General features: G+C 46.4%; 1 protein-coding gene across 3 annotated transcripts in view; it reads right to left on the minus strand.

Moving 5' to 3' along the window:
* Positions 1–397: 397 nt before the first annotated feature.
* Positions 398–26,027, minus strand: part of DIP2A (disco-interacting protein 2 homolog A) — a 77,694-nt gene continuing 52,064 nt past the window's right edge. For 2 of the 3 annotated variants that reach the window (XM_014549969.1, XM_005878904.2), the window contains exons 21-38: positions 25,827–25,954; positions 22,863–22,977; positions 18,088–18,289; positions 17,128–17,237; positions 16,966–17,046; positions 16,734–16,857; positions 14,235–14,356; positions 13,954–14,065; positions 12,727–12,836; positions 12,103–12,233; positions 11,031–11,199; positions 10,196–10,366; positions 8,291–8,352; positions 7,590–7,647; positions 5,467–5,541; positions 3,853–4,027; positions 3,029–3,152; positions 398–2,404 (exon numbers count right to left, since the gene is read on the minus strand). In XM_014549969.1, the coding sequence (XP_014405455.1) occupies positions 2,152–2,404; positions 3,029–3,152; positions 3,853–4,027; positions 5,467–5,541; positions 7,590–7,647; positions 8,291–8,352; positions 10,196–10,366; positions 11,031–11,199; positions 12,103–12,233; positions 12,727–12,836; positions 13,954–14,065; positions 14,235–14,356; positions 16,734–16,857; positions 16,966–17,046; positions 17,128–17,237; positions 18,088–18,289; positions 22,863–22,977; positions 25,827–25,954 (2,322 nt within the window). In that variant the 3' untranslated portion in view covers positions 398–2,151. Of the gene's footprint in view, positions 2,405–3,028; positions 3,153–3,852; positions 4,028–5,466; positions 5,542–7,589; positions 7,648–8,290; positions 8,353–9,092; positions 9,123–10,195; positions 10,367–11,030; positions 11,200–12,102; positions 12,234–12,726; positions 12,837–13,953; positions 14,066–14,234; positions 14,357–16,733; positions 16,858–16,965; positions 17,047–17,127; positions 17,238–18,087; positions 18,290–22,862; positions 22,978–25,826; positions 25,955–26,027 lie in introns of all 3 variants that reach the window. The other variant, XM_014549968.1, reaches the window with a different exon arrangement.

Here is a 26,027-nt window from a genome sequence, read left to right on the forward strand (position 1 = left end):
AAGCACTGTTGAAAGAACTATGATGGACAACAGCAATTGAGCAAAAGCTACCTTTAGTCATGACACACCTGTACAGTCATTAAAACATGTAGAAGAATATATGTAACAGATTAAAAAGTCTGTAATTTATTAAGTACAAAAGCTGATTATAAAAGTATATGATTCTAATTTTGTAAAATATTTTAAAAGGAAAAAAAATCCCCAAAAGGATTACGTCAAATACTAATGCTGCTATATTACTCAGAGGTAGGATTATAGATTTTCTTCTTTACACTTTAATGTGCTTTGTAGATTTTATGCTGTAAGCATAAATGCTTTTATATTCAGAAAAAAGTAATGCATAATAAAATCCATCCTATTTGGGATCATTTAAAAAACCTTTTCACACATTTCAAAATGCAGAATTACAAAATCAATAACTTTTATTAACATTATGATATAAAAAATTTTAGTGTGATATACAGAATTCCCAGAGAGTAATCTTAAAACATTTTAATGTGCTTCTTAAAGTCTTAATTTACAAGACACCTTGTTTTACTGACACTGACCTTTCAATACAAAAATTTTACAATATTTGCTACAAAACTACAACATTAAGATTAGGGTTAGGTAGTTCTTTCCCCTGCCGGCCATTCTATTATAAGGAATATCTGTTATCTGTATGTCAAACAATAAGTTACACAGATTATGTACATAATTACAATAGATATTACAATTCCAGTATGTTGGAACATAACTAACTGCAGTCCACCACAACAGGCAAACAGAGTTACAATGCACCTGCTATTGGTAGCCAAATAAGAGTAAAATATAAGAGTTAGTCTAGTTAGCCAGACCTATTTGGTGGAGAATTTTAAATGGTAGAGAATTAATAACAGCTTTGTTAGGCACTGATTCAGGCTAATTCCAGAAAAACCTGGTTGTTTCTATGAAGCATGCATAATTCATAAACTTTCCCATCCATAGTTCCCCCCAAAACCCAACAACTTCATAACATACTCTTTATTAGCTATATAAAAATACTCTATGTCTTAGATTTGAGCTTCACTTCAAATTCTTAGAAGTTTCTAAAGGATTTTATATTCTCTTTGATTTAGGTTTACTATAATATCACTCCGTTTAGTCATAACTGAATATGGTTTGGCCAAATTTAATAGGCATACAACTCAAAATGTGAAAGCCAGGTTGAGGGTAACCAGGCCCACCTTCATCATGGGGTAAGGCTCTCCCCAGAGCTCAACTGCACTGAGGATGTGAAAACCTCAGACACTGTGATCAATGCTTCCAAATCTGTTAATTTGGGATGAAAATAACTCAATACACTTCCATGTATTGAGAAGAATTTACATTGTGACGTTATGAAAACAAGCATTTAACTAAACAGCATTAAGTTACAAACCTAGAAAAGTGGTTTAAAACTAAATGCTGGTTTATCTTTCCGAAATAGAGTATCTACCTTGACAGCCCCAAATGCACTTACTGAACATTAGTGACAATGTGTGCAGACAATCGGACACACCTGTTTCAATAAACTGGGAGAGAGGAAGCACCCTGTAACTAGAGTGCCTGGTTTGGGGCCCAAGAGCCGGGTAGGAGGAGTGGGCAGGTCTTGCTGCCCTTCCCATCAGCCTCTTTGGGCTCTGTTCCTCCCTGTGAATCAGTTGTACTGGGGCCTCAAGTCCTTACTAGCTTAAGTTCTACATATAAACTTGTCATTTGAAGTGGGAATAAATAATTGAATTTTTTAAATCAAGAACTATATTTTTAGTCTAAAAAGTGCAAACTTGCAATACAGTAGAGAACAAATTGCACACCTGCAATTCCTCATGATACCCATGGCAAGGCCTTTCATTTCCTTTCCCAGTCACCCTAACTGTTAAAATACTGACATTTATGTTTTTGTAAATGTCCTTGAAGATTAAAATACTCCTTCAAATAATTCAGGAAGTGGCTTCTCAAATAAGATTTGGGGAACTTTGAGACGAATCTCTAAAAGTAGGGCAAGGGGTGCAGTATTCTGTGATGACTGCAGTCCTTTGTCCTGGTGGCTACAGACACACTGCAGTGTCTTCACATGTTCTAACACCTTCACATGGTTCCAACCCCTGGAAGCCTCACATTGGGCAGAACCCTGAAGCTGGTGAGAGGTGCTCACATGTTGTAGGCAACATAGATTGGATCCAGCTGGTCAGCCAGGAAGCCATCACGCAAGTGCATGCGTTGCTTCTCACCCCGAGAGTTGATGGGGATCACGCCTGGGTCGACAATGACCACCACACCGACGACCAGGTGATGCTCCTCCAGCACCACATTTGTCACCAGGGCCACTAGGTCCAGTGCGTCCTGCTCCAGCCCGTCCAGCTCCACCACCACCACCAGCAGGTTGGTCCAGGTGAACACGGCACTGCAGGGAGAAGACAGATGGCATCACATGGCATGGACATCAGCTTCTGAGGACCAACAGATACATGGGAAATGATGCCAAACAGAGGAGAGTAAAAATACAAGTATATTTATTGATACTGCGCTGCTACTGAACATCGTTCACAATTGAAAGGCTAGGCTAAATGTGCTGTCTAGGACTATCTATTCTAATGAAAGTTCTTGCTAAAAATTAGAAGCATTCATTATTTGATGTTGAAAGCTGAGCCTGTCGCAATGCAAGCTCCCTACAAAGTGAAGAAATTATGAATCACAACCATTTAAATGAGAAAATTCACATTAAAAGCAGAAACACCAGGAAAACTGTGGAGACCTCACACTTTGCCTGTTCACTCAGGGTCAAACGCTTGGTTTAAAACTGACTAGGAAAAAAGGAAAGCCCAAGCAAAACCAAAGGGCTGCACAAGGGGTCTCTGGTGCGTGTTTCCTAGAGCAGGTCTCGAGAGCCCAGGGCCAGCTCTGGGAGAGGAGGCTTTGCCAGCATAATTGGGGTCTGCTGGAAACGTGACCAGGCAGATGGCCCTCAGTCCCTGGCTCTGCCCCAGATGAGGGCCTGGGTGGGACTTGCCCTCCTCTGGGTTCTTACCACTCGGCGATGCTCCTGTGTGCTCGGATCACAGATGTCTCGATGTCGATGGGGTGGTACCGCATGCCTCTCAGCTCCAGTGTTTCATCCAGAGACCCAACCACATAGAGTGCGTCATGTCGCTCTATGAAGGGCACAGTTTGCACACCTCAGAAAGGCACAGTGCAATCTGGGCACCCTCCACACATCTGTGTCAGCCTGAGTCGGGCTCTCTGGAACAGGGAGCTCACTATTCCAACATCACTTGAAAACCAAGCTTCCAAATGGGTGAGGCGTGCAGCAGAGCCTGATAAAGGTGCTGTCCATCCCCTTGATTCCAAAGAATTACATCAATGTGTGAATATATATTTAAAAATAATATTTTCTATTTCTGGAAACAAAACAGCATCTACAGGGGCTACCAAAAGTTCTGACTTGATTTGGCTGGCCTGCTGGGGCCTAAGGATTTTGCAGTTATGATGGGTCGTGTGTGGGGAGGGTGCTACCCACAGCTGGTGAAATATGCAGGTGGCTCTGCCTGGGGGAGGACTTGACAGCATTACCAACAACCCCACCAATTCAGCAGAGGCCGAGGGTCCAAGAACAGTAAGGACGGTCACAAAGGGAAAAATAGTAATTTTCAGAGAACACCACTGTCAGAGCTCATCCTTTACCCCACACCCAAAGATACAAGCTCCTTGCAAGGGATGTGGTGAGTCAGCAGGAATCCCTGAGATGCTGCACGTGCCTGTCAGGCTCACAAGCTGCAGCAGCAGACCCTGTGGGCTGTGGACAGAGCCCCTCACCCCCAACAGTGCTGACACGGGGTCACCGTAACCCCTCACCTCCACTGGCATCAGTGAGCTCCGTTCTCCGAAGGAAGCCCAAGTAGCCAGTCCTTGCCCAAATGGTCTGGGTGTCTCCAAAGCTCAGTCGGGCACTGAAGTGGTCAGCATGAAGTGCTTCCTCTCCATGGACAGTGTAGTAGCCTGTGGCATTGTGGGGGCTGCTAACCCAGATCTGTGGGGCCCAAAGGACAAGAATGAGCTGAGCACAGATTATCATGAGACATCCACTCGCCAAGAAAACTTAAAACACTGCAAAAAGGCAGGGCATTTTCAGTGTCGCTTATCCTGTGAACTAAGTTAAAATTGTAGGTACGGAAAGCAAACAAGTAACTTTCTCTCCTTCAAATGGAGTGTTCCTCTCCAGGACTCTGTGATGTAGATGCGCTCACAGGGTGACTCCCACTCCTCACATCAAACTACTGTTGTCAATAAGGACGGGGAGCGATGTACAGGTCCACATGGGCAAGAGTGATGGAGTGAGGCTCACTGAGTGGGCAAACCCTGCACCAGACTTACCTGTATATGTGTGAGTTTATATACATCCATATACTCTCAGGTGCACACATGCTAGCAGTACCCAGTGTATTGGGGCCGCTTGGGGTGTCCTTCTAAATACAGAGCCCATCCAGGACCCACAGTCAGCTACCCAGATCAAGCACCTGGCTCTAGATGTCCCCATAAGGCAGCATCCTAAGAGGAGACAGGGAAGCTGACAGGGGCTTCTGCCACAAGAGGTGGGGCCCAGGTTAGCACAGACCCTCCATGACCACCTTGGGGGCACCATGTTACCCTAACAGGCCTAGGTCCAGTGGCCAGAAGGGAGGCCCCACACCGACCCCACCAACCCTGGGACTGGCACATCTTCCCATTAGGACATCGAGCAACCCCTGTGAGTCTCCCAGGCTCACTCACACCCTCGTCTCAGTTAGACTGAGACTGGGCAGTGTCTGTATGACTGCCCTTGAGTGCCATCTACCAGGACCCTGGAGGTTGTCCACACCAGAGACCCTGATGCCAGGACATAGGTTCCATGGCATGTCCTTAAGGCCTGGAACTAGGAAGATAAGACCATTCCCATCATAAAAGAACCAACGTGGGCACTCAGGCTGTGACCTGCACTCTCCCTGCCACCCTGGCCTCCGGTAGTAAGTCCCACCTGTCTTGTTACACTGGATACATATGCATAAATGCAGGTATGTCAACACAATGATTCTTGCACAGCCTGTGTGTGTCCAGGGGACGTGTCCTCAGGAGTAGAGGACCCCACCTCCCATCTCAGTGCCTGTGCCGTGCCAGCCCCTCCTTCAGGCCTGTGGCTCCTGGCTTGGTGCAGGAACTGTGTTTTAAGACACAGCTGCTTTCTCCATGTTGCGAGTTCCTTTGTGGCTTCTAGGGTCTCCAAGTACCTACAAAACTCAAGGTTTCCCTCTGCTGGTAGGGAACCTGGAGTGGAGACTCATCCCATGGATCCACGAAATCCTACCCAAGTACTGGGTACAGGAGCACAAATGTGCCTGGGGGGAAAAGGACCAAAGAGCTTGGCAGATGGGAAGAGGTGGAGGAGGAGCTCCTGAGGTGCATGAGGCTCCAGAACCCAACCCCCAGCCTCACCTCTCCCAGGTGTGAGTCTCCAAGGGGCCCTTTGGTCTCAGTGTGTGCGATGATGACTTTCACTCCAGGGAGGATCTGGAAGGAAAACCGTGCCCATGTCAAAGACAACACAAGACTCCAGACTCAATGACATTAAAACCAACAGCCCTCAGAAGCTAATCCAAACAACACAATGTGTACATGTAAGTGATCAGATTTAAAGCCAACCCAAATTTGAATTTGAACAGAAATAAGACTTTAATTGATAAAAATATATGTGAATCTTAACAAAATGACCCTAGTTCCTAAGAATGGACCTTATTTTGGATGTTGTGAGAGGCAGAGAGGGTCTATATAAGCATCTTTCCTACTTGGGATCTTTCAACAAGGCCACTCGAGGACTGCCTGCCTCTTGTGGGGCACACAAGTGCAGAAGGCCACGCAGCCCCACCGCTCAGCTGCGCCCCAGCCCAGCCATGCAAGGACTCTGTCCATGGGTTTCATCAAGCCTCCTAGTTCTGGGCTGGAACTCTAACCTTGAAGAACCCTTCCTGCCCATGACTCAGAGTCAGTCCAACCACTGGTCACCTGCTCTGTGTCGACTCAGACAGACGGAGGCACCAGCTCATACCCAGGAGCCATTGAAAACATTCCAGGGCAGGGTGCCTCAAATCAGGGAACCCCCCCACACCTGGTCCTGGGGAGACTTCACTGGGCTCGGGTCAGACCATGTGGCTGCTCCAGGCATGGTCACCTGTTCTGTGTCCTGTTTCCTCACATACAAAATGATGATGACATTGAGGTCCCCCAGGCAGGTGGGAAGGGATGAGGGGTCAGTTACTGGAAGGGGGTGAGTTTAGGCTGTTGCCTACGGTCAGTGCCAGACCTTCTTCTCCTCCCACTGTTGTTGCATCCTTGCCACACACTACCCGTGGGACAGTCCTGTTTTCCTGAATGCTGCTGGAGCCTCTGACCTCTCTCCATGGGGGCCCACCTGAACCCTAAAGCCAGAGCTTTTTCCAGAACACAAATCCCTCAGGCATAACTCATTTGAAACTTAGTAATACAGGGCCAATATGCTGAGCATACAAAAAGGATAAGCAAAGCTGTCCACTGAGCGTGGGCTCCAGCAATGTGCTCGGAAAGAGGAGATCACTGCCCATATTCACCTCTCAGCTGGTCTCCTCCAGGTGATGCTAAAGACAGGCAGGCACATGGGAGGTGTGCTTCCACAGCTTTGCACCTCCTCCTCTTCCTCCAGCTCGACTGTAGCTATGCTAGTCTCCCTGTGACGATGCTCCCTCCCCAGGATGTTTGACTAGCTGAACCCTCTGCCCTGGGTCCCTGTGGCTGCTCCTCCTCTTCCCTAGTACATGCACACGAGCTCCTCTCCAGGCACCTTGCTGCCTCCCCAAAGGGATCTATAGCCACAGGAGTGTGTAAGCAGTCTTACACAGTCAGGTAGCCCTGTAGGCTGCATGGATTGGGAGCTTCCTGTTCCTGGCCATGCTGGGCACACAGCCCTGCCCACTATCCTGCTGTCTGCTGGCCATGGCACACCATCTTCACCACATGGCGTCATCAGGCCATGTGGGCTTTCTTCCTTCCTTCAAACCTCCCCTGGTTCTGAGGATGCCTATTCCCCTGGGTCTCTGTCTGCTGACCAATCTCATGGTGCTCACATTTTTTACCTGGGCAGCCTCAGATGGCCTCACTCCTCCCACCCCCATCCCTCCCAACCCCTCTATGGGCTCCCAGTCTTCTGGACTGGCTTCAATGGAAAATTACAAGATGGGTCTAGGACTCCACCCACTGCCCAAGGCCCTGGAGGGAACCACTTCCTGGCTGTCACCTGGGCCAGGGCCTGAGTTGGGTAGCTGTGCTGGCCCTTGCTCCAAGACTGTGAAGACACTGGGCCCTGAGCCAAGGGGCCCTACGGCCTCGAGCCCCAGCAATGGGAGTTCCTTCTGTGTTTCTGCACCCGCAGTCCTCCTTTTTTGGCTTTGTGCTTTCGATGTGTGTTGAACTAAGACTTAACCTAGTCCTTGTGTGTGTTTGCAGGGAGGAGGAGGCCTCCTGCGTTAGCCCAGCCCAGCCTGACCACAGCCGTCTGTGTTCATCAGGAGAAGTGCAGTTTCCACTACCTTTCCAGACTCCGTCAATGGCAGACTGTGCGGAGAACCCCGTTCTACCAAACGTACCCTAAAAATTAACAAGGGAAAAATTTTCAGAATAAAATTTACTATATAGGTAATGACCTCTAAAAAGGCAACTCATAAGATAATCAGAAATTATCACTATGACAGTCTGTTGATAATGACCTATTGTAACCTTGGAACAGTGACTTCAGGTGCCCTTGACTTGCCTGGCTCACCTGGCACAACTCAGGGCAGAAGCTTGTTCTAAGTTTTTTGGGGGCCGTCCCCAACCAGCTGCCCTGTCCACAGTAATCTGTCTACCTTGAACTGCAGCATGGCCACATTTGAGGGCTCAGACCAGGATCAGAGCTTCAAAGCTGAGAGGGACCCGGACCCCCAGCACACGTTTATTGATGTAAAAACTAAGTCCTGTCTTAAAATGGTATTGTGGTAAAAAGTCCTTGCCATTAGTTGCTTTACTTGTCCTCAACCCCATAAAAAGCTAAATGCAAATGTTTGGTCACTCCTATCACCTTCCTGATCACAGGAACAACAGATAAAGGGACATGGACTGAGTCTCGAGGACACAGTGACGCAGAGGGAGACCCAGGTTTCCCCAGTAGAGCTTAGCCAGCCACCTGCTAGTCCAGGTGCCAGGAGGGCCAGTCAGGACAGACCCAGCTGCACAACTTCACCAGTGGCGTTACCTGTCGTGGCGCAGCGCCCTCATATCCACGTAGACCGTTGTGGGGTCCGGGCCAGCCGTGCCCTGGAAGAAGAGCAGCACGTCTGCATCTACACGGCACAGCCACCTAACAGCTCCTCCCGCTGCCACCGGAAGGCAGCATCTCTGCTCCAGCAGAGAGCCTGCCCAGGGACACTGATGCCTTCCATCCAAACATTACATGGCTTGATAACATTGAGTGAAACACTAGTGACACTGAATGAACATGCCAAACTGTACAATTTTACATTTCAGTTCTCACAGCTGTCTCTACGTTATGGTGAAAACACCATCACAGGATTTGAGGGCATTTGCATCCAGCTATGGGTCAGGCTTGGCCTCTCTCCAGCCGACCTAATTCTACTGAGGGCTGAGCACAGCAGAGGCTCAATCAGGGTCAACAGAGTGATGTTCTCCCTTTCCTCACTTCTGACACTTGGACCCTGACTGAAGGATGTTATTTTCTGTTTTATTAGATAAGGAACATCAAGTTAAATGGACACTCTGCTCAACATCACTTTCTGAAGATCCCAGACAATGTAACAAAAACTGCTTCATTGAGATTCAGCAGCCCTTCCCTCCAGAGGCAATGCTATGAATGTTAAATTTTTTAAAAAACAGTTTTGCTTAAATTTTATTACAGAGGCATTTTTATAATATGTAAAATAATATTCAGTGTGAGCAAAGTCAGACAGCAAAAGAAACACGTATTTGTCTGAAGTTGAGGAGAAGGCCACAGGAACTCATGGGGGAAGCACAGAGGTACCTCGAGGTCAAGGTCGTACCTGCTCAGCCAGCTTTCCCAGCCTGTTGGGCTGACAGAGGCAAAGGAGGCCAGCAGAGTGAGACAGGAGGAGACGGCCACAGGAGACAAACAGAAAGCAACAGGCCACGTGAGAAACACACGATAAGAGACAGCAAAATGCGTCACTGCATCTCAAAGGGCAAATGTGATTATCTCATTAAGACTTCTGCAATCACACATGGCATCCCACATGCCAACAGATAGAGGAGATAACCTTCAAATATCGAGTAAGGAGGACATGCCTTCATTTACAGCTGCTGACTACACACCAAGAGCCTGACGCTCAGTCCTACTTTCTACAACAGAAGGGGTATGAGGAGGGCACCCAGCCCACTTCCTCCTGCCACATGTCAAGGGTCTGAGGCGTGGAGTGGTAGCACAGTCTTCTCACGGTTGAGAGGACATCAGCATAAGGGGGAAAGGATGATGGTCCACAGTTGGCCCATGATAGGAGTGCTCTGAGATGAGGGTCCAGCTGAGCCAAGGCTCCAGAAACAAGAAACAGCTCTCCCGGAGCCCTGCTCTGGTTCTGATGCTGCCTTTCCCTCTAACAAGTCTTTTCTATGTGGGTGAGCAGGCATTTCATATATTTTTAGAAAGAGTGAAATTGAGATACTAGTACAAAATCTGGAAAATAACCAGAGTCACCTGAAGAAGCAGTAAACAGCACTGCAGTTAGCTGTTCAATTTCTGAAACTTCATGTAAATACCTTAAGTAAAATACCTTAATGTCTCAAATATGAATTACAGGTAATACAAATTATCACAATAATGTTTCAATTTAAAATTACTAGATGTCTTAAAACAGTATTGTTGTTTTAAAAAATTAAATGCATATTTTATCCAACTTAGTGAGATTCTTCCAGATAAGAAATAGTCACTTCAAAAATAATTTTTTTTTCCAAATAAGCCTTGTTTGTGAAGAGAATATCTTTTAAAAATAGAACCCTCATAGCTTTCCAAGATAAACTGGAAATGAAACATTAAAGGCTCAGAGAATGAGAAATGGATGTAGCCGGCACAACAAGGAACAGCGATGATTAAAAAACTGTCTGTCTTGGGTGCCCAGCCCAGCCACCTTACCTGGAGGCAGATGGCCACATTGACCCTGCACCCGAACGTGGTGCTCACGGCACGTGCAGGCAGGCCCAGGTCCTTGAACAGCTTGGAGAAGGACTGTGTCAGCGCAATCCGAGGTCGCTCCTCAGCAACCACCATGCATGTGCGCACACACGACAGGTTGACCCCCTTCATCTGTGGGGAGGAGCAGGGTAAGACAGGCCCTGAACACTCCTTTAGGAAGCTCCTGAGGGGACCCATGTGTGACCTGAACATACACCCCACCTCCTCCGCTGCGGGCTCATTCTACAGAATTCTAAGTATGGAATTGCTAGAGGGTACCCATCTGCTCCACATCCACACCAGCCAGTCCTTCAGTTCATCTGGTCATAGCTCCACAGAGCTCTCCCAGATCCTGTCCCAGGTCCTCAGGGACCCTGACACTTCCAAGATGCCCCCAGTGCTAGTGTCAGACCTACCCCTTCTGCATGCTCCCCCATGCCCCCCACCATGTACCTGCCCAAGCCAGCCCCACACGCCTGCCCACCCCATACTCATATCCTGCCACATGAGTGTGTGGATGAAGGGAGCAACTACCTACTACAGAGGTGTGGTGGGGAGTGAGTGAATAGCTCCCAGCAGGGTGGGTGCCGGGAAGAAGGGACATAGAGCCAGCATGACTTGGTGCCTGGTAAGGGTTTTCTCTGTTTCCCCAACTGCTTGGAGCTGTGTTGGGAGTCTTTTTTTTAGATTCCAGTGGCCCGGTTAAGAGACAACCTAGAAACCCCTGGTTTGGGCACTTCCTAAAAAGGGATGAGGACAGTAGGGCACAAGCAGGCCTGGGCACAGACACACTCACCCTGAGGACACCTGTCTGTGCACCCAGACCCTTGGTGCACATCTCCATCACCGAGTAGGAGCAGAAGGTAACGCGGGCCTTGTACTGGCTCACGGCTGACAGCCACAGGGACACATTGCTCTCCAGCTCCAGCGGGGGCACCAGCACAGACTGGTGTCCAGAGTAGACACTGTGGGGCCATGAAGGGTCAAGTCAGCTTCAGCCGCTCCGCCCAGGTGTGTCATCTGCGCACCTCAGGTACCTTGCCTGCCTGCACCCAATGGGCCTGTTGTGGCTGCCTCGTTCTTTTTCCAAGGATAGAACAGGGGGACAATTCTCCCTACTGTACAGAGTTTTGGTGAAAAAAAAAACTATGGGGGGAGGGGCATGATGCACAGGGAGTCCTTGTGTCCCTTCAGCACTTCATAAGGACCCAGAGTCACAGTTAGGGACAGGGTCTGGTGGCTGGGGACTTGGTGTTCTAATTCTAAAGACCTGTTGCTACTTCCTAGTATTTGATGGAATTAAGTAGTCTCTCCCTAATTACTAGTAATGGGTAATGTTTGTATTTTTAAAAAAATGTATTTTTACTCTTTTACTCAATTTCAGACCCATACTCAAACCCCATTCCACCCCCAAAAAAACCCACTCACAATTGTATCTTTGACTTACTGGCCTCAAAAATGCATCTTAGAATGTTAAAGTTCTAAAGAACTACATACAATTCCAATCAAGCAGGAGGGTGCAGCAGCAGGAGTATCTGCACTCACCTGCACACTCTTCCTCCACTCACCTATACACTCTACCTGCACTCAACCATACACTTTACCTGCACACTCTACCTGCAAACTTATGGGCACATTCTTCCTGCATGCACCTCTGCCTGCACTAACCTGCACACTCATCTGTACTCTTTACCTCCTTACTTGCACACTTACCTGTATACTCTACCTGCACACTCACTTATAATCTTTACCTCCACTCACTTGCATCCTTTACCTCCACTCACCTGCAAACTACCTGCTCTCTCTCTCCATTCACCTGCATGCATACCCTATCTGCACACTCACCTGCACACTGCACTTCCACTCACCTGCAGAGGCACCACAGGGCAAAGCCAAGGCCACAGTAGGGATCAAGGCAGATGGCGATCTGCCTCGAAGGGTACAGCTCACACTGCAGCTTTATGGAGCGGCACAAGGCACTTGTGGCTGCATGTGACATCTTAGGGGGTAAAACACAAGGTCTGTTCAGTGACGTGCAGGAGGAAAGGGATTAACAACAGTGCCTGCTGTCCGCAGTGGCCAGACACATTTACCTCCTTAAAGGATGACTGGCTCACAACCCCACATAAATCAAATAATACTCAAGAAATGGCACATGAAAATACTTCTACATGAGATTTCAGGATAATAAAGAACTTTAATGAAGCACTTGGCTCCCAGTAAGGATATGGACTCATCAAAGCCACTTCTCCTCAAGGCAAGTCAGCCATAAATCTGAAAGTTCAGGTATTACCATAAAACACCGAAATATGCGTTCATCTCAGACTAACCCAATTTTGGAGTTTACTGGTATTAAACACAAACTTTAAGGAAAACACTGTTGCTTCAGGCTCTGCATGAGAAGAAGGGACTGTACACACCCGCACCTAACACCCTTTCTACCCACCCGTGTCAGGGGCTGAAGCAGTGGGAACTATGATCAAAGGACCCACCTTCACACCCGCTAAGATCCCTGTAGTTGACACGCTGAAGTCCAGATAGGCCAGCACATCCGGGGAGGGAGGCCTGAACACATTAGCCACCTTCTTTTTCGGTATATCATCTGTTAATGGGAGACGCCTGTTAACACTACTTCAGGCTCTCACCAGGAGAGATGAGACCATTTCTACCAGGGAGTCCTGGAGAGCATGCTCAGAACAGACATTGGGCTACAGGAAAGCAGACTGTGTATCTCAGTGGGAAAGCTTATTTTAACCTTCAAGGACAGGTCACATGGCATGGACCTACCAAGACAGTGCTGATGCTATGGGACAGGGACAGTGGGCGAGGTGAGTATGGAGTGGAGGACACAGGCCATAAGAGCTGCAGGGAAGTCCTCTGGTCACCAGTGAAAAGGTCAGAGGAGTGCACAGGTCACAGAATCTGGGCTGAGCCAGGATCAACAAAAACTCTGCCCAGTGAGAGCATCATGGACATGCTCCCATGCCTGTCGATGAGTATCAAGCAGGTGGTCATAGACAACACGGATCCTGACCTCCTCTCAAAGGTGGTGCCCTGGAGCACAAAGGCACATAAGTATGATTGGGTCAAAAGGACTCCAGTCTGCTCATTGCCTGGCATTCATGTGGCTGAGTACCTCGTCACCAAAGGAGCCTGTGCGGTGCTGCTCATTCGGGGTGTCTTGATAAGGTACAGGGATGACACTATCAGCCCTAGGCTGACCTGACGGGCCAAGGCAGAGGGACAGAGGTTTTCAGCCCTTCTCGTTGTCATGGGGTGAGGCAGCACTCACCAATAACAGGGATGAGGGATAGGTGTGTGTTGGGGCGTGCATATGCATGCACACATACTGCGGGACTGTCCATATCCCCACAACTGCTAACTGCTATGCAGGCATGAGGCAGTGGCATGAGCTACAGGCCACAGGCACACAGGCCTTGGGCAAGGATCTTCGCTTCCCCCTGGCAGTAGAGACCCTGCCATGACGTGAGCTATGCTTCATGTCACCCTTCATCCTGTGTCCAACTTTAGTAGGTGGACACGGGCTCCTGGGAACCAGTCAGCAGGCTCCTTTTAGCAGCCTCCTCACCATTTACTTCAGCTGTTCTTACCTAACGTATTTTGGGTGACAACAATGCAATCTCTGCAGCAATGAAAGGAAAGAGAGGTTTGTCCTGGTGGGGACCCGTATGCACAGCAAAGGCGCTGAAGACACGTACCTGTGTCTAGAATGGTGGGCCAGGTCCGGACGTCTACAGTGGCTGCTGCTTCCTTGGACTTGAGCAGCCGCATGATGGCCTGTGTGGTGAGGACACATGCAGACTTGCTGACCTGCAGAGCACAGGGATCAAAGGTGCAATGAGACATGATGCCTGGGAGCCAACCCCTTTGTGGGGCCCTGAAGAAATAACCAGACCCTGGGAGGAGAGGAAACCCTTGGTCCGACCAGCACCCAGGCCCACGATCAGGTCTGCCCTGTGGGGCCACCACACACACTCACCTCCACAATCATCTTGACGGTGGGAAGTGTGGTGGCGAGGTTCTGGGGATGTGGGGGCCGCACAGTGACGGGCACACAACCGCAGTACAGGCAGCCGTAGAAGGCAGCAATGAGGTCCACCCCTGGGGAGACACGGGGTCAGAGGGTTAGCGTGGGGTTGATTGCAATGCACTGCGTCTAATGCCATGGAACGGCGAAAAGGACACAGGGACACAATCTGTTTTACCTAGTAAAGCTGCTACTACCCCAACTAGTGAAACATTTATCGAACACAATGTTGTTAGGGAGTGACAGAAGCTATCTCTACTGCAGGGAGACTCCCCACAGATCCTGGAGGCCAGGGAGGAGCGTGGGTGCAGCCTGGGCCTACTAGAACAGCAAGCTCTGACCACCATCCCTGTGAGTGAGGACCGCAAAGACCTTTGAGGGCTAAGCTGTCCACGAGAGAAGACAGGAGAACATAGGAGCCAGGGCAGCACACATGGAGGCCCTGTACCTCCTTGCTGCACATCTGCAGGGAGGTCCACACCCCTGGGGACAGGCCAGGATGTCCCTGCATCGCTCTCAACCACACGATGTAACACAGAACACCATACTGTTCCTTCATCTTTTCTTTATGTTTCAAATTCCCCATAATTTAACACTCATGGGGAATCATACTACATTTAAAAACCCATTTTCCCCTCTAAACTCAATCAAACTTGAGGACACCTGTGCCCCACACCCTGAATGCCTTTCTAGTTGCTGCCCTCAAGTCAGACAAGGCCCCCACCTGGCATCCTCAGGCCGTTTCAATTCCAGAGTCAAGATAAATATGCCACATTTAACCCAGTTTGTGGGTTTCACCAGATTACAAATCCCAAGGCTCTACCAGTAACTAGGAATGTGACCACTGGGGACAGGGGCAGCTCAGCATAGCAATTATCAGGGGCTGAGTCCACCCACCAGGCCAGACCAGGCTAGTTCCAACAGGTATTGCTGCCATAGGACCACCCATTTGCTCTGTGCCTATCGGTGGATGAGAGGATCAAGTGAGGGCCACACTGAGGGCCAGCACACAGCAGTTCCAACACATGTGAGTGTTCTCACACCCAGCATGGTCACTCTGCCAACATGCCACAAACACATCATCAAACTGAACACAAAAAGGTATCAACGGGAACTCATTTCGTGAGCTAGCATAGCTCCTGCTGTCCCTGCAGTCAATCAACCCAACAGCAGGGCCCCCCAAGGCAGAGACACAGCTAGAAGGGAAGTACACATTGAGGATGTAGGGGCAAGATAAGGGACAAGAAGGAGAAAAGGCGACAGATGGCAATAAGACTGGGGAGAGGAAGGGACAGGGTCAGGAGACCTCAGAAAGCTGGCCACCACATGAGGTTAAATTTCCACAAACTTATATAGACAAACAGACAGACAGCAGACAATAAACTGTAATCGTCTATTTTAAAATGAACTAAAATACATTAAGAAGATGATATAAAAAAATAAAAGAATAACAGAAATCAGAATTAGAAAAAAATCAGAAATGAGGAAAGAACTAGACATTATGAAAAATCATTTCAGAAAATGAATATGAAAGTAGAAGGAGCACAAGCGCAAACAAAGACAACAGACAAAGCCTCAGTAACAGGAAGGGAGGGGACTGTTAAAAAGAAATTTAGTAAACAGAAACATCTCAACGGAAAACGACTACTGAAGACAAAGATCTAACACATGAACAGAGGATGATGATAGGAAGAAGATCAAAGCAAGGGAAGAGAAAAAAATAGAAGAAAAAAAGTGATTCTAGAAAACTTTCTTGAAGTTAAAAAAATGAAGCTGCCTATTTAAAAATACCTTCCTTATACATGAGATTATTGTCCCATAACAACTAATATCAAGACTACATCCTGGACTTTAGCAAAAGGAGAAAATCCTTTAGGCCCCTGGACAAGAACAGCAAGAATGTCTAGCAATCAAACTATAAACAAATGGAAGAATGGCGACTCCAGAAGTCTGGACAGAGGCTACTTTTGGGAGGATGGAGGAGGCTGTGGTTGGGACAGGAAGGCAAAGGGACTACTGGGTACTTGGCAAAGATCTATTTCTTGACTTGGCTGGTGGTAACAAGGGTGCTTGCTTTATAATAATAAAATGTAGGGGAGAGACAGGTAAAGACCAGCCAGATAAAAAGCAGAAAGATAATAAAGACTATACTACTAAAAAAGTCTGAATCTAATCACAACAGATTACAATTATTGACAAGGGGGTACAGACGTATGAAGAAGCTAACTGTAACAACTAAGACCCAAGGTTAATCCTCGGAAGCTGGACTGTTATGACTGCAGTGGTGGAGGACAGCAACCAGGAGCCCACCAGAGTCCCTGCAACAGTCCATGGGAAAGGTGATCATGATACCAGCACCACTGGGACTGTCCCATGAGAGAAGACCCAACAGATGTGGGTGTGTGTGGAGGAGGGACCCAGGTGAGTTTTGGGAGGCCTCAATGTGCTTACCTGGGGGGTAGACCAAAGCCACATGGTCCCCAATGCTCAGTCTTGCCTTCTCCGTCAGAGCAGCGGCCACCCTTTCAGCCTTTCGGTGCAGCTGGACACAGGTTGCAGTGCTCGTCACTGTGCCCTAGGAAAGCCATCATTGAGTCACACTGAACTGGGGAGCAGAAGGTTTGCCCACAGGTACCTCAGTATACACCGTGCATGCTCCACTGGGCAGCCGTGACAACCTCACCTTGGCATTCAGCAGCAAAAAGAGCGGGTGGTCGGGAGTGGTGTGGGCCCGCCACTGCAGCACATCAGGCAGGAACAGGAACTGCGCAGAGAGGCCAACTCAATCCTCCGCAGCCTCACAAGAGAGGTGCCCTCCTCACCCTCCCAGGCACTGGCCCGTTACCTTCCTGGCCTGGTCGCTGTCTTCCAGGTGGGCCAGCTCCCGCCCGGAGGCCTGCGCAATTCTTTTCCCAGCAACCAGATTCCCAACAATCATGGAAGCTGGTCCAACCTCTAGAAAACAGGAAGATGCTGATGACTTGTACTGACATGTCACACTCTTTATTTGATTTAGGTATTCAACTCTTCACTATGATAAAGGTGTTCAGGAAACCAGCTACAAGGTTTATGCTAAATGACAAATAGAATAGAATCTCTCTTTAAATATAAGCAATGCCAGATTGAGAAATTTACAATATGGCACATATCTGGGGGATATGATTTGACCTCAGCCACAGCTAAACTCTTAATTACTTCATTGTTTTACTGTATTTTATGTATAAAACAGGAAATTACACCTTCCTGATTAAGTATATTTTATTTAATGATATTTTAGTATTCAATAATAAAAAGAAAAGCCAGCATTTACTAAAAATTCACATAACCAAAAGAATGAAGCACTGTATATCATAGTTAAACCAGGGAAGGAAAAGTGAGTATTTGTTGAGACTTCCCAGGTCTCATGAACCTGTGGCTGTGGTGAGTCACAAGGTCGAGGGGATGAGCAAGCATGCCCCTGTCCTGGCTTGGTGTGGCTGCCCATCATGAGCACTGCAGTGACTGAAATAGGCTTTTTAAGCCCCCGAGCTCCAAGGCTGCTCTTGGGCAAGATTTCTACTCCCGGGAGCCACTGCCTCACCATCCAAACCTAAGAAGCCAGGCTTGAATTCAGCCATTAAGATGGGCTAGAGGAAGCCACATACTGGTGATGTAGTAAAGTGTTGTCCTATATAACTCAGTTCCAAGGAGGGAGGAGCTGGTGACTGGCCTGGTATGCCACTCTGGCTCTTAACCCTAACTGGGTTGCACCATTTAACCATGATTGTGGCTGCCACCCATTTTAAAGCTGTTATGCACAACTAACCTGGCTGTTTCTGGCGAGGTTTGGGAAGGTTGGTGACACAGGTGTGCGGGCACATTAGCACATTGCACGGGTGCAGCATCCCCTCCAGAAAGCGCTGCTTGGCTTCAGAGACGTGAACCCCTCCGAGAGGAGCCTTGGGCAAGGTGTTGGCAGGAACCAGGGCCAGACAGTACACGCCCACCTGGTGGATGCTGTCAATGGCCTGGAAGGGAGGATACAGGACAGGAAGGACTTCTGAGACCCGACACACTGCATAGTGATGTTGGAGCACATGCTGACCAACGGAAGGCAGCTAGGAAGATAAAGGCTGGGCACTGCACTGGGTGAGGACATTACAACCCAAAGGTCAAGAAGACAGAGTGACATCAGGACATTTTGTTAAATGAGAAAACAAGATGGATGCATGTACACTTTCTATCATTTAACACTTGCACACACACGCACACATACACACACACAATGTGTCTATATACATGTCCATAAACCTGTAACCACTTACAGGCCAAAAGACATGTTAAATGACCTCCTGTGGGAGGAGTGAACAAGCAAGGGCAGAAGCTGAACTCCTCTGAATATACTTTACTTTCAGATTTTACTTTGGAACCACATATCTTTTACATACAAAACACTTAAAACAACTGAAAGTAAAACAAAACAAATGAACTCAAGCAAACTAGAATCAGGTTGGTGGCACAGCCCCACAGAGAGTGTCTATTTAAAGTGACTTTAAACACGGTGACTTGATTAGTCTCCCCCAAGTGGATATGTCCTGTGGGCAAAAAGAATTGAAAAAACATCTTCAGCTGCTCTCAAAAATCTCAGTTTTAGAGGCCGTGCGCAGACTGCGGTTCTGTGACTACAGGGTGGGTGGAGTGGCCTAAGGTGAAGGAGGATTCTGTTCGAGTCATTTAGTGTGGGAGAAAGGAGATCAATAAGTTAAATAAAAATTCTTCAATCTTGAATCGGAGTTAAAACTAGCAACATAAACTCATGATGTAGGTAATCTTGCAGACAAAGAGACATCATTTCCTACTCTGTCCACTGAAAAAAGCCCAGAAACAGTGACTAAGCCAGTAACATCAAGTGCCCAGATGGTGGTCCCAAATTCCATTTCCCCTGTAAGGCAGCTGGGGTCCCAGCCCCGACAGGTCTAGGACAGGAAAGGCGCCACCTCTCCAGGCAGCTGAGCCTTCTGCTCTCTAGTCTGGCCTTAGAAGCAGGGGTGTTACAAAAGGCCTCACAAGCCAACCTGAAGAGGCCCTGACTGACCACTGAAAAATAAAATAACTATAATAATCTGAAACACATCCAGTATGTTTAAATCCATTAGTTCACAATGAAACAAATAAAATAAAATAAAACCCAGTGGTCACTTTTACTTTTCTAGGAAACCAGCTCATTCCTCTGAAATCAATCCCTGATCTTGTTTTCCTGCATGGCCTGCCCTCCAAGTCCCCAGGGAATTCAACAGGACAGCACTCTTTCTAGAAGAAACTTCTACCGCTGCTCCTGTGAACGATGAAGGAGGAATAACAGCATCAAAGAAGCACCACTGTGAAGTCCTAACACATCACTGGGTACAAGAGTGCTAAACAACCAGGCATCATGTACCACCTTCTATAAAGGATCATTGTCAGAAAACCAAATCTGAGCATGGTCAAACTGTTAGATCTAATATCAACATGTAGGAATGATAGGACAGAGGAGCACATTAAATGATACTGCAGAGATGTAGTCATCAGAAGTCAGGCTAGCGAACATACTGGACAAACAACCTGTTTTTGTCAATAAACAAATTGCAAGAAAATGATGACAGAGGAGGAGTCTAAAGATTAAAAAAGACTTAAAGACCTGTCCCTTCCAAGTACAATTTTTTTTAAACCTCATTTTGATCCGGAGACCAACAAACAAATAAAACATTAATCGGGTAAATCTGTATTGTGACTAGATATTTAATTACATCAGCTGTTACTGTTATGATAAAACTCAACAAAGTGGGAATAGAGAGAACGTGCCTCAACAAAATAAAAGCCATACATGACAAGCCCATTGCTAACATCATATTCAACAGTGAAAAGCTGAAACCTTTTCTTCTAAGATAAGAAACAAGACAAGGATACCTATGCTTGTTATTAAACCTAGTACTAGAAGACTTAGCCCGAGCAATCGGGCAAGAAAAGGAAGAGAAAAAAAAGAAATAAAAGACATCCAAATTGGAAAGCAAGAAGTAAAATTGTCGCCCTAACTGGTTTGGCTTAGTCAATGGAGCGTCAGCCTGCGGACTGAAGGGTCCCAGGTTCGATTCTGGTCAAGGGCATGTGCCTTGGTTGGGGGCACATCCCCAGTAGGGGGTGTGCAGGAGGCAGCTGATCGGTGTTTCTGTCTCATCGATGTTTCTAACTCTATCCCTCTCCCTTCCTTTCTGTAAAATATCAATAAAATTTTTTTTTAAAAAGAAGTAAAATTGTCTCTATTTGAAGATGCCATTATATTATATACAGTAAATGCTAAAGACTCCACCAAAAAACAATTAGAAATATTAAACACATTCAGTAAACACATTCAGGATACAAAAGTGATATACAAAAATCTGTTGCATCTCTATACACTAATAATGAACTATCAAAAAGAGAAATTAAGAAACAATCCCATTTACAATTGTATCAAAAAGAATAAGATACCTAAAAATAAATTAAGCCAAGGACGTAAAAGACCTGTACACTGAAAACTACGATATATGTATATATCATATATTTTGTTTGTTTAGAAATTTTGTACACAATGTTTATTTACAAGTCTTGTGCAGACAGAAAAGTTCAAATGGTAGGACCTTTCCATCTCTTGCCTGAACTATTAAATTACCCTTGTTATACTTGTCTCCCTCTGCCAGTCCCGCTACTCCTCAAAACATACTACACTAATCCTCCAGACTGGTTTCCCTACGTCATGCTACTAACTTTAACTTTCCATGTTTCCCACTGTTGACAAATGGTGCATTTCTTAGACTGGTGTTCAAGGTTCTCTACAATCTGAATCCAATCAACAATTCCCAAAACTCCCTGTTCCATCAAATACTTCTGGATTTACAGCTCCCTAATCCCATGTACCTCTGAGCCACATTCTTTCCTGCCTGTCAAAATACTAGACCTGTAATCTGGTAATGTGCTTTTTTTTTTTTTTTTAATCAGCACAACCTTGGACCAGGTAACAGCACTTTTAGAAAAATTAAGTCAAACATTTAGAGCAGTGATGGCGAACCTTTTGAGCTCGGCATGTCAGCATTTTGAAAAACCCTAACTTAACTCTGGTGCCGTGTCACATATAGAAACTTTTTGATATTTGCAACCATAGTAAAACAAAGACTTATATTTTTGATATTTATTTTATATATTTAAATGCCATTTAACAAAGAAAAATCAACCAAAAAAATGAGTTCGCGTGTCACCTCTGACACGCGTGTCATAGGTTCGCCATCACTGATTTAGAGCATACACAAAGATTTTAGTTTTAAGAACTTTCATTCAGAACATTGAAAACTGGCAATTTAACCTAAATGCCCAACAATAAGGAACTTGTTAAGTTAGAGGACATCTATAAAACAAAATAGTGTAACCCCTTAAAATTAAAATGAATAACCATGGATTTTTATGAATCTTAAAATTTTAGGGATCATATATCAACTCATATTTCTAGGGTGTATGTAGTAAAACAAGTATGGAAGGTAGACATCAAGGTATTCACAGTGGTTTTCTCTGGGTGATGGCTGACTAATGTTCTTCCACTTGCTTCCTCTAGTTTCTAAAGTTAATATATTTTGCGCTACATCAGCGGTTCTTAACCTGTGGGTCGCGACCTAAAGACATCCTGCATATCAGATATTTACATTACGATTCATAACAGTAGCAAAATTACAGTTATGAAGTAGCAACGAAAATAATTTTATGGTTGGGGGTCACCACAACATGAGGAACTGTATTAAAGGGTCGAGGCATTAGGAAGGTTGAGAACCACTGCTCTATATAAAGAGGTGAAAATAAAGAGAAGCAAACTCATTTTCATGTTTCTGGGTCCAGTTTAAAACTATTTCCTTCCTCTGGCCTTTCCCGGGCTCTTCTCACTTCCTACAGCACAGGATGCTTCTTGCTGGTGGCATTTATTAATTCCTGACCCGCACACCAGCAGTACATACCCTCTCTCTCCTATATAAAAGAAAACTCCCTAAGAAAGAGCTGTTACACATCCTGTTACACTGGATGTGGCTATTTCAGCCATCGTGCCAAGACCAGGCAGACCTCAGTTACTAATAAACATGAGATGACGTCATCCACTCACCTAGACCCTGGGGGTCAGCTCACTCCAAATCTAGGTGGTATTTTCATTTAAAACCATTCTATTGACAGCAGCTTCATGGTGCTGCTATTAGATAATAAAGGCACAGTAACCCTTGTACAGATTACATTTTCAAATGCTATTTCCTCCTCCTCACAAATTGCGTGTTTACTTAGTGCCTACTGTGTGCCAGGCAGCACAGAGTGAAGAAGGGATCCTGGAAGCCATGAGTCTCAAACAAGTCATTCCCACGAGTAAGTGTGGGGCAATTGCACATCTGGCCTGCTCAGCATGGTTACAGAAATGCGAAGGTATTGCAAGCACAGAGTGGGAGCAGGGACTCACCGCCTACTCTGAAAGAATGAAATGGGGAATGCTAGGACAGGTGGACTCGCCTTGAACCACACACCAACAGATAGGCAGAAGGAGTGTGCCTCCGCACCCACCTGTAGCACGCGGCTCATCCACTGGAAGCTGTCCTCCTCGGAAGCATCCGGCCGCTGCTCGGCCACGAGCACAATCCGGTCGTCATGCAGCACCCTCACGGAGAACACAGCGATTCTGGGGGAGGACAAGGACAGAAATGACCACCCAGCAAGGGATGCCAGAAGGGATGCAGACACCTCTTCTCTCTTGAAAGGATGATGCAGAAGTTCTAGTTTAGAATCAATTGAACAGTGGGCTTTAAAAAATAGCCAGTCTCTAATCTTGTTGAGAATTTAAAAAGTAACCAGTCACTAATTTCCTCAAATATGACTGAAAATTCACCAAAACAGGGAGGACTCTGGTACAAATCAAAACCACCAGGTGTTTTTCCTTAATTGTGATGTTAATAACATGATACATTCTTTGTGCAAAAACCTTTGTCTATAAGTTCTATGAGTTACATTTTTCATCCAGCAGATGAAATCTATCTCTCACTGAATTAATCTGCTTGTGTTTACTGGACCTGTTTCTCCCATCTTACTTTAAGAATTTCAACATGTTTTCTGTGTCGCCTTTTTCTTCTTTTAAACTTGAGATTATATACCTTTTTCCTAAAAGGCAAGGTGCTGGTTTCCCCATCAAACCACCATGCATGACTAAGGTTCTAATTTTGGGCCTTTATGGACATAACTTCATTCTCTCCTTTGACTAGTGTGCATATGTGTACATGTGTGCGTGTGCACACACACATACACACATGGTTTCTTATACAACAAACTTTACCCAGTATTAAATTTTCCTTACTTCCTTTTTTTATTGATTTTAGAGAGAGGAAGTGGGGGAAGAGAAAGGGAGAAACATTGATGTGAGAAACATCGACTGGTTTCCTCCTGCATGTGCCCTGACCAGGGATCAAACCCACAACCTGGGTATGTGCCCTGATCGGGAATCGAACCTGCCACCTTTTGTGCACAGGACAATGCTCCAACCAACTGAGCCACACCAGCCAGGGCAAATTTTCCCTACTTTCATACATCTTGTAGCATTTCCTGAGTATTTCTTAGTACCTCATCTGAGCGTATTTTCACAAAAAGGATCTTTTGGTAACCAAACTTCTAAAATTTATAGACCCATGAATATTTTTATTCCAACTGCACAATTAAGTGACAATTTGGATAAATACAAAATCCAGGCTAAAAGTTCCTTTTAAAAATTTAAAAAATATTACTGCACTGTCGTTCTCTTGTACCAGCCCTAGTACTCTCTGCCTGGTCCTGTATCAGCTGGGGAGACATTGCCAAATCAGCCATATGGGCCCTACTCAAGTAGAGAGCACTCCAGCCTCCTGCTTTGCAATCACTCCCTCATCCTCTCCCAAGTGTGATACCTAGATTGCCAGCCCTTCTTCTTTTCTTCTCCCCATCTCTTTTAATTTTTCTTTAAAACTTTCTATTTCTTTACCTCTAGAGTAGTTCCTCAATTTGACTTTCCAGCTTATCAATTCTTTCTCTAGCTCAGCCGTGGGCAAACTACGGCCCGCGGGCCGGATCCGGCCCATTTGAAATGAATAAAACTAAAAAAAAAAAAAAAAGACCGTACCCTTTTATGTAATGATGTTTACTTTGAATTTATATTAATTCACACAAACACTCCATCCATGCTTTTGTTCCGGCCCTCCGGTCCAGTTTAAGAACCCATTGTGGCCCTCGAGTCAAAAAGTTTGCCCACCCCTGCTAGCTGCATCTATCCTACTATTTATTCCATCTATTATGTTCTTTGTGTAAACAACTGTTATGGTTTCTTGATCTCATTTCATGTTATTAATATCCCAGTGGCACACACATTCAATCAGTTATAGTTCTATTTCAAAATGGTTGTGGTCCTCAAGCTCTTCCCTGATGGGGACAGGCAGGCTATGCTGTCTACCTGCAGAGCAATCATCCGACAACCCCAGCCTATCATCCAGGCTGGCACTGCATCATAGGGTACCTGCCCAGAACAGGGACTTTACTTCTAGGCACCATCAGGTTCTGGTGGCCATGCAAGGAGTCAGTCTCTATAATCCACCCTAGGAGAGGTATGGGCTACCCTGATGTTACCCCATGGACACTTGTACCAGCAATATCCCTGGTTTCCACTGTGAGGACAGGCAGTGATGTTCTGGGACACTCTAGGCTGCATGCACCTACAGGACTGCCCTGCTGGTCTCTCCTGGGCAGTTATCCCACACCCATCATCTTTTCCTGGGGGAAGGCCAGCAGCCCATGCTGACCCACCATTTGGCAGAATTGGCTAATGATTTCTTTAAGGTATATTCAAAGGCAGGATCTGGCCAGGTTCACAGGCAGGCACCCTAGTCTAAATAATAAAAGCACTTCCTGAGAAGAATAAAAATTTTAAATACAGCCTGCTGAGTGGATCAACTAGGAGAAGGGGCTGCTTCCTCCAGGACAAGGTGCTCAGGAGCTGGACAGGGCTTCCCCTCCTTGCCCCCAGCCACTGGGGCTAGGCCAGAGGTCCATTCATTTGCTCAATGAAGATGAGAATCTTTAAAGTCTTGCCTAACACATTCAGAAAGTTGGACTGATTCTATCCCAGGAGCAAGGCAGGGTTTCTGTATGTCTTGCTAAACCTTAGGAGAAAAGGAACTGGCTGCACAGAACGTGGTACTGGCTGTTCCAATGTACATCTGTGAGGTCATGCACATGGCTCCCTCTGTGGTGTTGGGGCTGGTCCCTGTGCCAGTTATACATTCAGATCGCATTGTTTTAAAGGACGCGTGAGCTCTGGGGACAGGGAGGACACTAACTCTGCTGTCCATGCTGCAAGTGCCATCCTTTTCTTTTTGAGGTTTCTCTAATAAACAGGAATTTTTAGGTTGGTTTGTTCAAGTCATTGGGCTTTTTTCCACTGCAAACAGACTTCTCCAACCTTAAGTGGAAAAAGGATCTAAAGCCATAACATAGGGACCCGCAGCGCATCACCTGCCTCTGTAGACAAACTTCATGGGTTCCACCGCCAGCGCAGTGGCCACGATGTCATCCGCATTGTGTCTGCGAACTCCGACCACCATCAGCCCATCCAGCTTGCCCACAATGAAGACCAGGTTATCCTGAAGGCAAGGAAGCTGGTCAGGACTCAGGACACACAAGCCGGTCCTTTTTTTTTTTTTTTTTTAATTTTTT

This window comes from Myotis brandtii, unplaced genomic scaffold (genome assembly GCF_000412655.1).
Source record: "Myotis brandtii unplaced genomic scaffold, ASM41265v1 scaffold577, whole genome shotgun sequence".
Classification (NCBI taxonomy): domain Eukaryota; kingdom Metazoa; phylum Chordata; class Mammalia; order Chiroptera; family Vespertilionidae; genus Myotis; species Myotis brandtii.